The sequence below is a fragment of the Pholis gunnellus genome (assembly GCF_910591455.1).
Source record: "Pholis gunnellus genome assembly, chromosome: 5".
Classification (NCBI taxonomy): domain Eukaryota; kingdom Metazoa; phylum Chordata; class Actinopteri; order Perciformes; family Pholidae; genus Pholis; species Pholis gunnellus.
Window position 1 is genome coordinate 3,359,353 of NC_136531.1, and position 15,377 is coordinate 3,374,729.

A 15,377-nucleotide genomic window follows, 5' to 3' on the forward strand; every position below is an offset into this window, starting at 1 on the left:
GGATTAGTCAGAAACAGTAAAAGATAATTCATCAGAAGAAAAGATTCATTACTCGTGACCTCCGTCTGTCACAGCTGATAGACAATAAACATTAATAAATATCTCGACCAATCGTTCTCTTGACGGAACCGACTTTCTCCACAAATAATCAAACTACAAACCATGTAATGATACGGTTCTTGTAAATAAGCCGTTCATCATAAATACATTTTTGTAGACTAAATATCAAGACAACCAGTTAATTGAGGGAAGACTCACTTAAAGTTAAATTCTAAGTCTGTTTTGTCACTTTCTATCTAAGGAGGTAACACACAGTGAAAGTACTGCGTAATCTGTATATTTGCAGTATTATGAACTTTGTGTCTGTGGCGACATTCCCAGAAAAATATTGCAGTATTACAATGTTTCTCGGAACTATGCGCACAATCCTGAATGACGGCTCCAGACTGAACTCTGAGCACAATTCATTTTGTTTTCACTCGGAATATAATTTCTAAATCACATGAGACTGAAATCTTAACTCCTGATTACAACGACCACACGACCAGGACCGATGTGTTTGACTGTTCGGCGGCTCGATCCGAGCCGCTGCTCTGATTGGATTAAAGGTTTAAAGCATCACTGAAGCTCAGCTCAGGCCGTAAGACGACTTCAACAAACCTCTGCTCCGGCCTGCAGAGCAGAGTGCAACGCTTACATCTCTGATTCATCGGTGAAGACCCTGAATGCATCGTCACTCACCTTCCACAAAAAGAATAAGTCTTGTTAAAGTTCATGAAGTACAAGTACTCTACTACATCTCATTAGTGATGCAGATGAATAATACTACAAATACAATAAGATGCATTATAATAATACCCTGCAGCATAACAAGGAGTTAAAATGACTAAAGCATCAGTAACTATAATCCTGTTATTGTCATTCTGCATAATGAGTACTTTTACTTTTGTACTTCTACTGAAGTCATGTTTTTAAATGCAGGAGTTTTACTTGTAACGGACTGTTTTTACACTTAAACGTTGGTACTTTCACTACATAACAGATCGGAATACCTTTCCACCGCTGAGAGAACAATCTTCAGACTCGACGTCATTGAACCCTCCTGAGACTCGACTGAACGCGTTAATAAGCAGAGTTTCATGGAATGATGCAGATAAAACAGACACAAATATAAACTATTCAAATCAGATCTTTATTCAAATATGATTTACTCACAGCAAAGTGGATGAAAATATATATATGGTATATATATATATATATATATATATATAGTAGTGCATGTTTTCAAATACAAATACAGTGACCAAAAATGTAAACATTGTCGGAGATAAAATATGAATCAATATTCAAACATATGATGATAATAAAGCACACGAACTCAAAGCTTTAGAGACAGAAAGTCACTTTGTCCAACAGTGCATTTCACAAACTCCTCACATCAATACATTTTATACTTTAGTGACGATTTATTGAGTTCATATTTCATTGTGATTGTCTGAAACGTCTGAAACTCATCCGGAACCAAAACAAAGAAAAACACAAAGTATCAAATACTGAACAGCTTGAAGCGCTTTCATCTGTTTAACGTCGTCGTCTTCACGCCCAACGTTTTCTTCTAAAGAAACATTTATAACTGTATATTTAAAATAACGTAACACTGAATTCGTATATCTGTCAGAATCTATCTTTCTGTAGATTCATTTTTCCCAAATGTTTAAATATTTATTGGTCTTCTGCGGTACTTTTCAGAAACATAAGAACTTTTCTAATTTGTTGTTTTGAGGTTTCAAAGTTGCTTCTAAATGTGGAAATCTCTTCATAATCTGTTTTCTTAACATATAATCTGTCACTTCATAAATCTATCATCACATATTCCTTTAACCCCTTCAGCCCCTCTGAAGACCTGAACGTACGCTCTGCAGACAAACATTGTTCAAACTCACAAAGAACTTTTATTACTTCTAGTAATTCTAGTTGAGCTGCCGAAGTTTCAAAAGAAGCCGAACATGTTTGAAAGCTGTAAGAAACCAAACATCTTACTCAGTGAAATACAGCTTCAGTGGAGGGAAACGAGCCCATGTGGAAGATGTAACACTGTCAGGGTTTTAATAAGCTTTAAATATAAAGGGTAGAACTGGACTTTACAATCCGACGTCTTCCTTTAAATAATTTGCAGCTCTGACTGACGCTTTTATCTCCTTTAAGTGAAATCAGATCGACGCTTCAAGCGTCTCGGACACAGAAACAAAGATCAGATTGTTGATGCTGAAGACGTTAGAGCCACGAGCTAAAGCAAAGTGAACGAAGAGACGTGAAGACGTCGGCGTGTCCAGTTTAAAACCACGAAAAGCATCTTTGAAATACATGAAGAAGTTGATATTTTGTGGCTATTTTGATTATTTTGATGGTTTTGAACATTTAAAAAAAGGGAAATCTTCTTTCAAAAGTTACATTTTCTCATTTTCTATATCCCAAAATGTCCCCCAAAACAGCAAATATTCAGTGTTGGATGTTTATTTGTGTTCTTCTAAAGAGAGAACACGTGAGTAAAGTGATTCAAAAGGATTTAACTGTGAACAGAAGCACAAATAGCAACACACATGGATGCGTGTAGTGTTGAAGTAAAGTAACGTCACCGTGTTGTTTCAGACTGGACACGTCTGAGTGTGAAGAACAATATTAAATAAAAAGATAAATAAATAGTTTTTGCACATTCAGAGTGACGAGGTTCAGCCGGTGTTAAAATCAATAAACATTCTCAGTGAGTTTAAATGCATTCAGTTTCAAAAGCACACTCACAAACTGTACATCAAGTAGAACACATCGTGAACTTTAGCCCTCAGGTCGAGTCACGGGACGCGGCGCTGACATCAGCATGTTTTTACAATCGTTAAGTTTCATCGATCAGTCAGAAAAACACTCAGAAACTGCTGATTGAGTCCGTCAGCTGGAGTAAACAGATAAAGTCTAAACGTCAAATGCAACAAGGCGCTAAAATGTGTTAAAATCGATTAAAACTTATAATATATTCGATACAAACGTTTATTTTTTTCCCCTTTTCATCCCGTCGCTGGATTTAAACACCAAACTGCAACGAAAACATTATTTTACTGTAATTCCTCAATAATTTTACAATTAATGTTTGAACCGTTGATTATTTATTTACTGTATTTAAAAATGACGGGCCCGACATTCAAGCACGTTCATTTCTTTATGAATTATGTGATTTTTTTAAACATTTTTTAGTTAACAGAAAAAAACCTTGAACTAGAAAATAACAAATCTGTTAAATAAAAATAAATGAAGCGTTAAAGCAGATCACTCATTAAACACATTATAAGCTTTAAATTCTCTGAATATTAATGTTTTATTTTATTCATGTTTCATTTCGCTCTTATTTTACTTATTTTATGAATGTTTTTTCATGATCAATGTATTCTGTGTTGTATTCTATTCATTCGTTAACATTTCTTTTATTTTCTTAATTTGTTGTGCATTAGTCTTTTCATCTTCTCTCCACGTTCCTCTTGTCTTCATCTTGTCAATCATTTGTAAAGCGCTTTAAATTGCTTTTGATTCGTTTGAAAGCTGCTTTATGAATAAAACTTTAAATCATTGATTGATTGATAAAAGTGTCTTCATTCCAGGCGAACAAGCAACTCATTTTCAGCTGTTTTAAGCAACATAAATGAATAATGTTATAGTTTTAGAGTTATTATGTAAAACTTCTACTTTAAATTAAGAGTTCACTTTTGCATAATCACCCTCAAGAAGTTGAGCTTGACTCCTTCTGTTATTGGATCTGTTTAGATCTGTTGGTCTTACATGTGAATTAAGAGAATTAAGTTTGTTTGAAATGAAGAAAAACTAAATCTGAGATTGTTATAAAGGCATCTTAAATATAGCTTCTACTCATAAAACACTTCTTAAATACTAATGTCATTTGATAAATCTTCTTTTGTAGTTTATTCTGATCTAAACTTGAGATCCAAAATAGTCAAATATCAAAAATACTCCGGTTTGGTCCGTTTCTGCTGCCTTTGAGTTATAAACACTCACAGCTGCCTCTCGAGGAAGAACACTAAACACTGATGAAGAAATAAAGCAGTTTGTTTGGAGACTTTCATGCTTATAAATGAAGTACATTCAAATAGTTATCTGACTGATTTCTGTTTTCAAAATAAAAGCTCAGAAAGAGTCGGTTCTCTCCGATGTTTGTTCATTATCAAACGTCTTCAGTCCGTCACACCCGAGGAGCTGAACTGTTCCTGTTCAGTTGGTTTCGCTGCTGTCGAGAAACATTTGGGCAGTTAAGAACGCAGGGCCTTTGAACAATGCACAATACTGCAACCAACCCTGTAAAAGTGTATTTTAAGAGGAAATACTTATCATTTAAAATTAGATTTTGTATCAAAAAGATGTGTTTTATCAGCAGAGAGACGTTTAAACAAAACTCTGCAGGTCCTCACGCTGTTTTAATGATGTTTCTAAGTTAAATAGAGACTTTTTGATCATTTATTATATAAAGATGTCGGTTGTGTTTTTTTAGCTGCACTTGATATTTAATGGGGATTTACTTCATTACTAAACCCTGATCCAAAGCGTCCACTATCATCGACCCCACATTGTTTAAAGTTTGGTGAATGTCTTTATATTTAAATGACACAGTTTAGTAATAAATTACCATATAAACTTTATATTCAGACACTTCTTGGTTGTTTGTTTTTCGACAGCAGCGATTCACTCTGAAGGGACTTCAACGAGACAACGTGGTTCTCAGTTTGTCTACCGACACGTGTTCCACCGTCTGATAAGGAAACGTGGTGGAGGTCAGGGGTCATGAGGGGGGGGGGGGGGGGGTCCCGTCTCTACCTCAGCCGGGCAGAGAAGCAGCGCATGTACTCCGTCATCCAGCGGTCGTCCACCACCGTCAGCTGCGACCGCCTCGTCTTCTCCAGGTCGGCTGACCGAGCCCGCCGGCGGTCCGGGTTGGAGCTCCGTTTGTCGGACTCCCGCCGGGTCTGACAGCAGGCGTCGGACGTGTTGTTCTGAGAGGAGGAACCAGAGAGAGAGAGAGAGAGAGAGAGAGAGAGAGAGAGGAGTCGTTTCCGAAAAGCACACCGGCGTTTTATTATTAATGGCCGCAGAGTTTCTGGTGACTCGGCTTCACTTCTCTGGTGTCCTGTGAAGGTCCAGCCGCTCTGACAGACTCCTCTGGCTCCATTAAAGCTTCACATCCAAACTCTTTTTTGCTTTTTATGTAACATTATAATCATAACTTGACAGTGAGGCCTAAACAAAGCAAAACAAACTAAGATGAGAGTTAAACCCTGATTAAACAGAACAATAGATGAAACAATAAAACCAATAAATGATTCAGTAAAATTGAAAGCCAGTCTGTATAAACGCGTTTTAAGACGTGATTTAAAGCCCCGTCTCCTCAGGCGGGTGGTTCCAGAGCCGAGGGGTCCTGAAGGCAAAAGCACGGTCACCTTTAGGTTTCATGCTCGACTTTGGAGCAGACAGAAGGGCCCCACCTGAGGATCTAAGGCCGTCTGCATTTCTTCTACATAGGTTTTGGGGCCAGCACCCAGACGTGCTTTAAAAGTGATCAGTGAGATGTTAAAATCAATTAAAAGGAACAGGAAGCCAGCGGAGAGACGCCAGGATGTGATGTGATGCCGTCTGGTTTCTACTGCGACACGTTTACTTGTAGTATTGTAGTAGTTTTACTCTGAGGTACTACTTCAGGAAAAGGTCTGAGTGCTTCTTCTATTACTGCTAACACCAGTAACCCGTAGTCTGGACCCTGAGCGTCTAAATGTTGAGTTTTTATACACTCGGCGTGTAAAGGTGTCTTCATTGAAACACTCACGTCATTCGGCGTCCTCTTGAGCTCCGTGTGTCTCTCGGTCCAGTCCAGTCGGCTAGACGGCCTCCGGTTCTCCTTCTCCTTGGTGCTGATTGGCGGTTGGCTCTTCGCCCTCGGCGTTTTGCGGACCACAACTGGTTTATCTTCATGGGAACTGTCCCGGTGGTCCGGCTCGGACCGAGGGTTGCGGCGGCGGGGGGGGCGGCGCTTTGGTACCGGGTTCACCGGCTCCCCGTCGGAGGACGTCGTGTCGGCGGGACCGCTGTCCGTGTCCCCCGAGGATCCGCCGGGGTTTGGGGCCGCCGTCGCAGAATCACCGCCGGCTTCGTTCACACCGTTTTCTACAACTGCTGGTTCACACACAGACAAAACGCTGCAGCTCAGAGTCACAGAGGCTACAATCACAGTTAAGACATTTTATCAAAAATGATCTCAATACCCCACAACGACAAAGCGTCTGTGAGATGATTCTACTCCTTGATTGGAGTCCACAAAATTAATATTCAAATAGTTTGTGCTCTAGTTTCATCCAGCGTTTCTACCGTCTATGTGTTTGTTTGTCACGTAGAAGATTAAACACACTGTATTTATTGGTGGCTTTTGTTTCTGGTGGTGCACAATGATAACTGGCTGGTTTTCCGTTTATCATGTTGCTGAATATTGTGTATGAAGGCCTTCCTGTCTGGAGACCCAGCAGGTCTTTTATATCTGCGCTCAGTGTCTGAACAAGAGGAAACAGTCCCATCTGATCGCTGAACCTTCAGTCCAAATATATTTTTAGCATCAGCGTCTCCTGAGTTTAACCAGCTTTTGGCCCTCTATACGGTCAGAGTGACGCTCACACACACACACACACACACACACACACACACACACACAGAGAGAAACTCCTCCTGGGGTTCTGTTAGATTATCCCAAAAATATTCCTGGAAGAGAGGACAGGAAACAGCGGGAACATTCTCTTCAAAGTGTATCGCCAGTCATAGAAATCCTTGTTTTCTCACATAAATCCCAAACACGGGTGAGATCAGAGTCCTTGAGTGAGCATTTGTTTTAAGCGCAAATTCATTTAGAGTTTCAGAACGCCTGAACTCAGAGTGATGAAGATAGCAGGGCTGCAACCAATGATTATTTTCATTCGTCTATAAATTGTCGGTGCTCTGAGCTAAACGCTAACATCCTTACATTGACAATGCTAACATGCTTCACCTTTAGTTACGTTTGTTCGCGTGCTAACATTGTCTCATTAGCAACAAAAACAAAGTGCAGCTGATGGGAACGTCATTCGTTTTGCAGTATTTGATCATAAACCAAAGAAAAAGCCCGATGAGCACCAACGCTATGAGTTGAATGTCTGTGCAAGAGCTGCAACGATTGGTCAATTAGTTGATTAGTCGATAGACAGAAATGTGATCTACTGTTTTGATAATCGATAATTAATAGAAAAAGAGAACATTTATTGTCTGGTTGTAGCTTCTTCAATGTGAATATTTGCTGGTTTCTTTGGTGTGATTGAAAATGAAATATCTGTGGACTCTTGATCAGACATTCTGACATTTTAATTAATTAATTTATGCGGTTATTGATCAGTTATTAAAACTAAAGTCGGTGTCGGTAACGGTCTCCTCACCGGCGGTCGGTGCAGCGTCTACGTCTTCTCCTCCTCCCAGCTCAGTCCGTCCTTCCTCAGGAGGCGGTTTCGACCCGGGGCTGGACACCTTATGTTTCACCTCCGAGGCCGGCGGCGGCGGGAGGGACAGGGGGGCGATTTTGTTCCTGTTCAGCCTCGGCGTGGACCAGCCGCTGGATTCGGAGCTGCCGTCCCAGCCATCCCAGAACCAGGGCTTGTGGGAATGCTCCATCACCCGCCGGCTCAGACGGTACTTCAGAGAGTCCTCGTAGCATTTGGAGAACGTCTCCCATCTGGGATCCCTGAACTTCTTCATGTACTCCGTCCGGATTTTCTTGGTCACCATGGTTGCTGTTATTGCTCCTGTCTGGTCCTTATCACTGTGGAGGAAATGAAACAATGACATTCACATAATAAAATAATGTCTATTTCCCTTTGAGGTGTAGTGGAGTAGAAGTAGAAAGTGGCATTAAAATAAATAGTTATGTACAAGAACCAGTACAGGTACTTGAGTAAATCTACTTACATTACAGCGCTGCCAATCATATTCTATCAAGTGAATGAATGTGTTACCTGCAGCACCTCATGACGTGCACCAGATGTGGTCTACCTTTAAGCCCCGCCCACCTCCCTTCACAACAGATTACCGTCAGAGGAGGGTTGAAGCTTATTATCGTCTTATTACTGGCTATACTGCAACTAGTAGTCATACTAACAGATCTATTTCTGTCCGGAGTCATACCGCCTACACACACACACATCACATTTTATTTTATTATCTAAAAAAACATATTATGTTTAGTGAAAAATAAACTACATCAATTATTCATTTAATTGATCTGAACTGGCCATGAAACCGGGACAATATTTCCTGAAAACAGCAAATGATTGCTCATTCATTGAGTGTATTTTATTTTTTCTTCCTTTAACTGAAAACACTCTTATTTTGAAGGCTTTCTTTTCCCCAGTCACACCCCAAAAACATCGTATTTTCTGAATTTTAGCCTTTAAAAACACCGCAGATGAAAACAAGACAGACAATTACATCTTCTGAAGATCAAACAAATGTCCTAATGTGCGATAATATGAGTTTTTAAACGACAGTCGTCGTGTGAAAACAGGCTGCAGCTGTCATCACACCTCGTTAAGCCACGTTTGTAAACACGGTGAGGTTTTATGGGTTTTATCAATTTGAGGATAATGGTTGAATATTAAAGTCGGGTGGGATTTTACTCACCCAGACCTCATCCCAGAGGGGTCCGGTCTGATGTCAAAACCCCGTCAATCCCTTCCGTCCCGTCGGTCAGACGCCTGACATCGCTCCGTTACTCGATGCCAGTACACACCGAGAGCCACGCGACAAGCTGGTTGACGCAGCGCAACGAGCTTCCGGCGTACCCTTTCAGAGTAAAACGACGAGGACTACTTTTTTTTTCCTTGTAAATGTGTAGTGTCATTGCTCTTGTATAGTTTGTATTTCCATTCTCTTCTCATTTGATATATTTCCTTCTTGGTAAGTAATAGTCAATGAAATACTAAAGTATGGTTTACATTTTGTACGACCTTGTCATTTGCAAGTGTTGATTGTAAAAATAAATGTTATTTCTATGTCGAAAAAAAGTCCGAATGGAATATGTCCACATACTTTTGGCCATACAGTAAATGTAAACGACTTGCTTGTGCAAATCTCTTTACGCCTTTGAAATTGAGATAATGGGGAATATTTCAACAGTAGCCAGCGCAGCGTAACCTTTATTTTGAAAGATGGATTCTATACTCCCGGCACAATTCTGATTAACTCCCGCGAGCATGATGGAGCAGAGTGGAACATTTTGTAGTAATGAAGAATGAAATATGATTTCTTCGTGAAGATGCAGGGACCAGACTGCGCATGCGTGCTCTGCCTCCATCTGTGCAGTGACGACAACAGGTGAAACAGAAAGATCAAACTTCAAACTCCTTTAACTGTCAAAGATGAATTCCTCTTTATCTTGTAAAGAGCTATTACAACATTTATTGTAAAAATAAATGTTATTTCAATGACGAAAAAAGTCATAAATAAGTCACAGTATAGTATGTCGAGAATAAAGTCAAAAATAGGTCATCGTGAAATATGTCGAAAAAAGTCATAAGTCATACAAATTAATTTATAAATTCATGAAAGGTATGTATGTTATAGTAGTTGACAAAAGTCATATTATAGTATGTCGAACAAAAAAAAGGTAATACGTCAAAAAGTATTATTAAAAAGTCAGCATGAAATATGTGTAAAAAAGTAATAGTATAGTACGTCGAACATATGAAAAATAAAGTCATAGTATACTATGTCAAAAAAAGTCAGCGTGAAATATCTAAAAAAAGGCAAATATGTCGAAAAAATGAATAAAAAGTCTTAGTATAGTATATCGAAAAATATCATTAAATTATGAAATATGCCAAACAAGTAATAATATCCTATGTCGAACAAAAAAAAGTCATAGTATACTATGTCAAAAAAGTTAAAATAAAGTAATAGTATAGTATGTCGAAAAATATTATTAGAAAGTCATAGTATATGTACAAAAAAGTCAGCATGAAATATGTCGAAAAAGGTGACATAGTATGTCGAACATATGAAATATAAAGTATAAGTATAGTTTGTTAAAAAATATAATAAAAAAGTTATAGTATAATATGTCAAAAAATGTAATAAAAAAGTCATAGTATATGTCAAAAAATATTAAAAAGTCATAATATAATATGTAAAAATTAGTCAGTATGAAATATGTCAAAAAAGTAATAGTATCGTATGCCAAAAACATTATTAAAAAGCGATAGAATGGTATGTCAAAAAAGTTACAAAAAAAGACAAAATAATATTGTGAGGTATGTAAAAAAAATCATAGTATAGTTTGTCCAAAAACAGTTATAAAAAAGTAATAGTATATGTCAAAAAATATAATTAAAAAGTCATAGTATAATACAGGGGTCAGCGGCTCTTTGGCCCCTCTGTTGCGGCTCTCTGAGTCCTCCGTCCACACGGCGTTTAAGCATCGTTTTCGAGATGATCGCCGTCCAGACTTAAACGCCTGAAAACGAATATCACGTGACTATTCACGTACACTGGACATGCCGTGGGTGCCGGTGTTACGTCCCTACTGGTTTTCAAACCGACTGGTTTCCCTTCCGTGCGTGTGTTGTGTTCGCGTAACACAGGTGTCGGCAACCTTTACTATCCAAAGAGTCATTTTGCCCCATTTTCCACCAAATAGAATTCGTCTGGAGCCGCAAAAGCTATTTGATGTCACAGTTTATTAAGTTGTATATATAGTTATATTATATGTACAAAAACTATAGTTTGTTGTATTTATGAAATTATAGAACAAGAATAAAGACACTTGTTGACATTGTATTGATATTTTACGTGTTATAACAATATCAAACTCTTATGAAGAGGAGTTTGCTGCAACAGTTGAGGAATCGCTCTTTTTCGCTCATCTCCAGCATGATACCTTTCAGCTAATGCTGTGTGTTTGTTCTGGAAGCGTCTTTCAACATTAAATTTTTTGTTGTTTGCAAATTTCTCGCCATATATCAAGCATTCAGTTAAGCCGGCATCGTTGGCAGTGAAAGCAAATTAATACGTGCACACAGAATTAAACTCTCTATTTTCCTCCGTGACTTTTCTGTTTTTGGATTTATCCATTGATAGTTTACAGAGGGCGGGGCTCTGCTAATCGTGATCAGCCACCCGCAGGGAAGGGCGCTGGACAACGGCGTAAGATGCAAGTGGCGGATCGCGTAGCGCGGCCGTTTGTTAATATATTACTATTTTGCTCGACAGAGTTCGAATCCAGGTTGATGCGATCTTTCCAGAAATATATTTTCTTCAATGTATTTCTTCATACGTGGCTGTGATTTAGTGCTCACTTATACAATCGTAATCCCCGCAATATATATGCGCAATATATATGAGATGTGGCTTTTAGATCCACAGCAATATGTTTGTGAATGTGTAACAAATCTGGCAACAGAGGCAAAAAACAGCTGCTGCTGGAAAATAGGGCAAAATGGCTCTTTGGATAGTAAAGGTTGCCGACCCCAGGTATAATATGTGAAAATAAGTTAGTATGAAATATGTCCAAAAAAAGTAATAGTATGTCGAAAAAAATCAAAAAAAAATTCACAGTATAATACGTCGAAAAATATTATAAAAAAGTCAGCAGGAAATATGTCGAAAAAAGTAAAATAATAGGATGTTGAAAAAAAGAATAAAAAGTCATAGAATGGTATGTAACAAAAGTAAAAGAAACGACAAAAATATATCGAAACAGTCAGATGAAATATGTTTAAAAAGTCATAGTATAGTATGTCGAAAAAAGTCATTGTAGCGCAGGCATGTCAAACTCAAGGCCCACGGGCCAGATCCGGCCCTCGTGCTATTACATCTGGCCGGCCAGAAAATATCGTATGTTTATCATAACTGGTCTGCCACACCACAGAGCTCCAGGCCTTTTTGTGCGACATAACAAAGCATCTCACTGCGCTAAACCTCCAGCTTCAGGGACGGGGACGTATGATCACAGACATGTATGATCACAGACATGTATGATGCAGAGAGAGCTTTCTAAGCCAAGCTGCGCCTGTGGGAGACTCAGATGCAGCAAGGAAACTTCCGTGTTGCCAAACACTGACAAACCGTGTCCCCACCACTGTGTTCCCGACTGCGCATTTTGCTGATAAACTGGGCGCACTTGGCACAGAGTTCACTCGGTGATTTAACGACTTTGCAGTTCAGAAATTTAAATGTTAACCGCTCAGCAATCCGTTGACGTGGAAAGAGCACCTGTGCACAATCAAGTGGAGCTCATAGACCTCCAGTGTAATGACACTCTCAAGGCAAAGTATGACTCTGTGGGCGCTGCTCCAAGCTTCATCCCCGAAACGATGCCCCAACTCCGCCTACATGCTGCTCAAATGGTCTGCATGTGTGGAAGCACATACTGTGTGAGCAGCTTTTCTCTGTGAGGAAGATGAACAAAAACCCAAACAGGAGTCGTCTCACTGATGCCTTCACTGCATCTTGGCAGTTTCCACAGAACAGAACCTAACCCCAGACATTAATGAACTGGCAGCCAAATAAAAAAAAGCCAAACATCTGGCTCTGGTACATATGCATAAAGGAATGTAGCCCATTTCTTTTTGCAGTTTCTCCAATATCCATTCTATCCCATTTGTTAAATGTTGACCCCATTTGGCCTTCAACATCGTCCCAATTTTTAATTTTGGCCCTCTGTGATTGAACAGTGCTCCCTCACCCAGGCTCAGTACTCCTCTTAATGTGCATTCATGCACCCCTTTTTTGCCACAATCGGTTGATTATTTTCCACAAAATAATACACTTGACTTCTGCTTTACTGACCCTAATGTGCATATCTGTGTTTCGTGTCTTTAAAACCCACTTTACCAACTCATCCGCCCTCTCATTCCCACTCACCCCTACATGCGCTGGAACCCACAGGAATGTAACCTGACCTCCCTGATTAGTTATTCTTCTGGTCGACTGGAGGACTTCATGCAGTATATGGGGCGACTGTGGTAGAGCAGGGTCGAATCAGAGGATCGGCGGTTTGATCCCCGGCTCCTCTAGTCCATGTCGATGTGTCCTCGATGCCTACAGTGTCTGAATGTTGTACGAATGTTAGTTAGTCCTGATGGGCAGGTGGCACCTTGCATGGTAGCCCCTGCTATCAGTGTGTGAATGTGTGAATGATGACATGTAGTGTTAAAGCGCTTTGAGTGGTCAGAAGACTACAAAAGCCCGACACAAGTACAGTCTATTCAACATTTATCTTGACGGCTGTTTCAATGAAAAGACCTTAAACTTGCTATAGGGCTGAAGATGAGTCGGAGGAAATAAACACCTTTTCCTGTCTAGTTATTTCCACCCATCATAGTAAAACCAGCACTGCCATTATCTCCACTGTGTAAACCCCAAAATAATTGGATGTTCTTCTGTTGATTCCTCTTCCTTCAGCTGGTGTTGCCGCCCCATATCCTGTTACTCCTGTCTCAGGTTTCTTAGGACCATCCGTGTAAAATCACGATACTCTTTCATTACATAATATTCAAATGAACTTCATCTTTTTCTTTCCTTTTCAACCTCTAACAAATACCAGTCTATGTCAGGCCACACAAGCGTCCACGGAGCCACCACCGGGTAAACTACTGAGGGGCTTATCCTCATCGTCTACCCGACCAAAGTGATCCCTCTGAATCCTCCCACTCTCCCAGACCACCTGCAACACTCTTTTTGCAGGGTGAGAATCATTGTGTTCCTGTAAATTAGCCCAGTAGTTTGCCATCAGTTGCTTTCTACTTAAATCCAGCAGCGTGTCTCCCATTTCTACTTTGGGGGTAACCTACAAAATAAAAGCCTCAATTAAATTATTCCCATCTTAAGTTACCTTCCATCTTTTCCATATGTAATGGGTGTGGGTTGGACATGGAAAAAGAAAACTCAATTCATTGTTTTCAAACATTTATTTACTTCTGCAGAAGAATTAACCCATTAACTGCCTTCTGATCTTTTTCTGCACCTCTGCTCCCTCAGCAATAAGTAAAATGAGAATGTGTGATTTCATTCTTGTTTCTTTACATTTAGATACATTCTTTTGATATTACAGTATGTACTAAGCTCAAGATTCACATTACTAGAAAAGGGATATTAAAATTACCAGGAGAACATCTAACCTAAATCATAACACATTTCCTCAAAACCATTAAAAACAATATATACACGAGAAAAAACAGGGACAACTGGTGGGTAAAGTGAAAAGGTGCGTAGGACGGTGACTAAACAGACAACATAAACTATAACATTACACAAAGGAAAACACATACTTGCAGAAGTCAATGCATGAAGACATGAATTGCCTTCTGGTATTTTTCTGCAATTCTGGATTGATTGGATAAAAGAGCTAAAGGGGGTTCTTTCCTGTGTGGATTTTCATGTGTCTCTTTAAAGCTGAACCCTGGTTAAAAGATTTCGTACAGACTGAGCAGCTGTAAGGTTTCTCTCCTGTGTGGATCATCATGTGTGTCTTTAAAGTTGAACCCTGGTTAAAAGATTTCTTACAGACTGAGCAGCTGTAAGGTTTCTCTCCTGTGTGGATTCTCATGTGTGTCTTTAAACTTGAACTTTGGCGAAAAGATTCCTCACAGACTGAGCAGCTGTAAGGTTTCTCTCCTGTGTGGATTTTCATGTGTGTCTTTAAAGCTGAACCCTGGTTAAAAGATTTCTTACAAACTGAGCAGCTGTAAGGTTTCTCTCCTGTGTGGATTTTCATGTGTGTCTTTAAAGCTGAACCATGGTTAAAAGATTTCTTACAGACTGAGCAGCTGTAAGGTTTCTCTCCTGTGTGGATTCTCATGTGTGTCTGTAAAGTTGAACCCTGGTTAAAAGATTCCGTACAGACTGAACAGCTGAAAGGTTTCTCTCCTGTGTGGATTCTCATGTGCGTCTTCAAATTTGAAACAATGTTAAAAGATTTCTTACAAACTTTGCAGCTGAAAGGTTTCTCTCCTGTGTGGATTCTCACGTGTGTCTTTAAACTTGAAACACTGTAAAAAGCTTTCTTACAAACTTTGCAGCTCAACAGTTTTTCTCCTGTGTGGATTCTCACGTGTGTCTTTAAACTTGAAACATTGTTAAAAGATTTCTTACAAACTTTGCAGCTCAAAGGTTTTTCTCCTGTGTGGATTCTCACGTGTGTCTTTAAATTTGAAACACTGTTAAAAGATTTCTTACAAACTTTGCAGCTGAAAGGTTTCTCTCCTGTGTGGATTCTCACGTGTGTCTTTAAATTTGAAACACTGTTAAAAGATTTCTTACAA

The 15,377-nt window shown here is 39.3% G+C and overlaps 1 protein-coding gene across 1 annotated transcript; it reads right to left on the minus strand.

Annotated features, from left to right (window-relative positions):
- Positions 1 to 4,868: 4,868 nt before the first annotated feature.
- On the minus strand, positions 4,869 to 8,809 carry ccsapa (centriole, cilia and spindle-associated protein a; the record flags this gene model as incomplete). The annotated part of the gene is made up of 4 exons (XM_079159751.1): positions 8,740 to 8,809; positions 7,503 to 7,882; positions 5,876 to 6,222; positions 4,869 to 5,048 (listed from the first exon to the last, which is right to left on the minus strand). Exons 1-4 carry the CDS (start codon positions 8,748 to 8,750, stop codon positions 4,869 to 4,871), a joined length of 918 nt encoding a protein of 305 aa, XP_079015877.1. The 5' UTR covers positions 8,751 to 8,809.
- Positions 8,810 to 15,377: the final 6,568 nt, after the last annotated feature.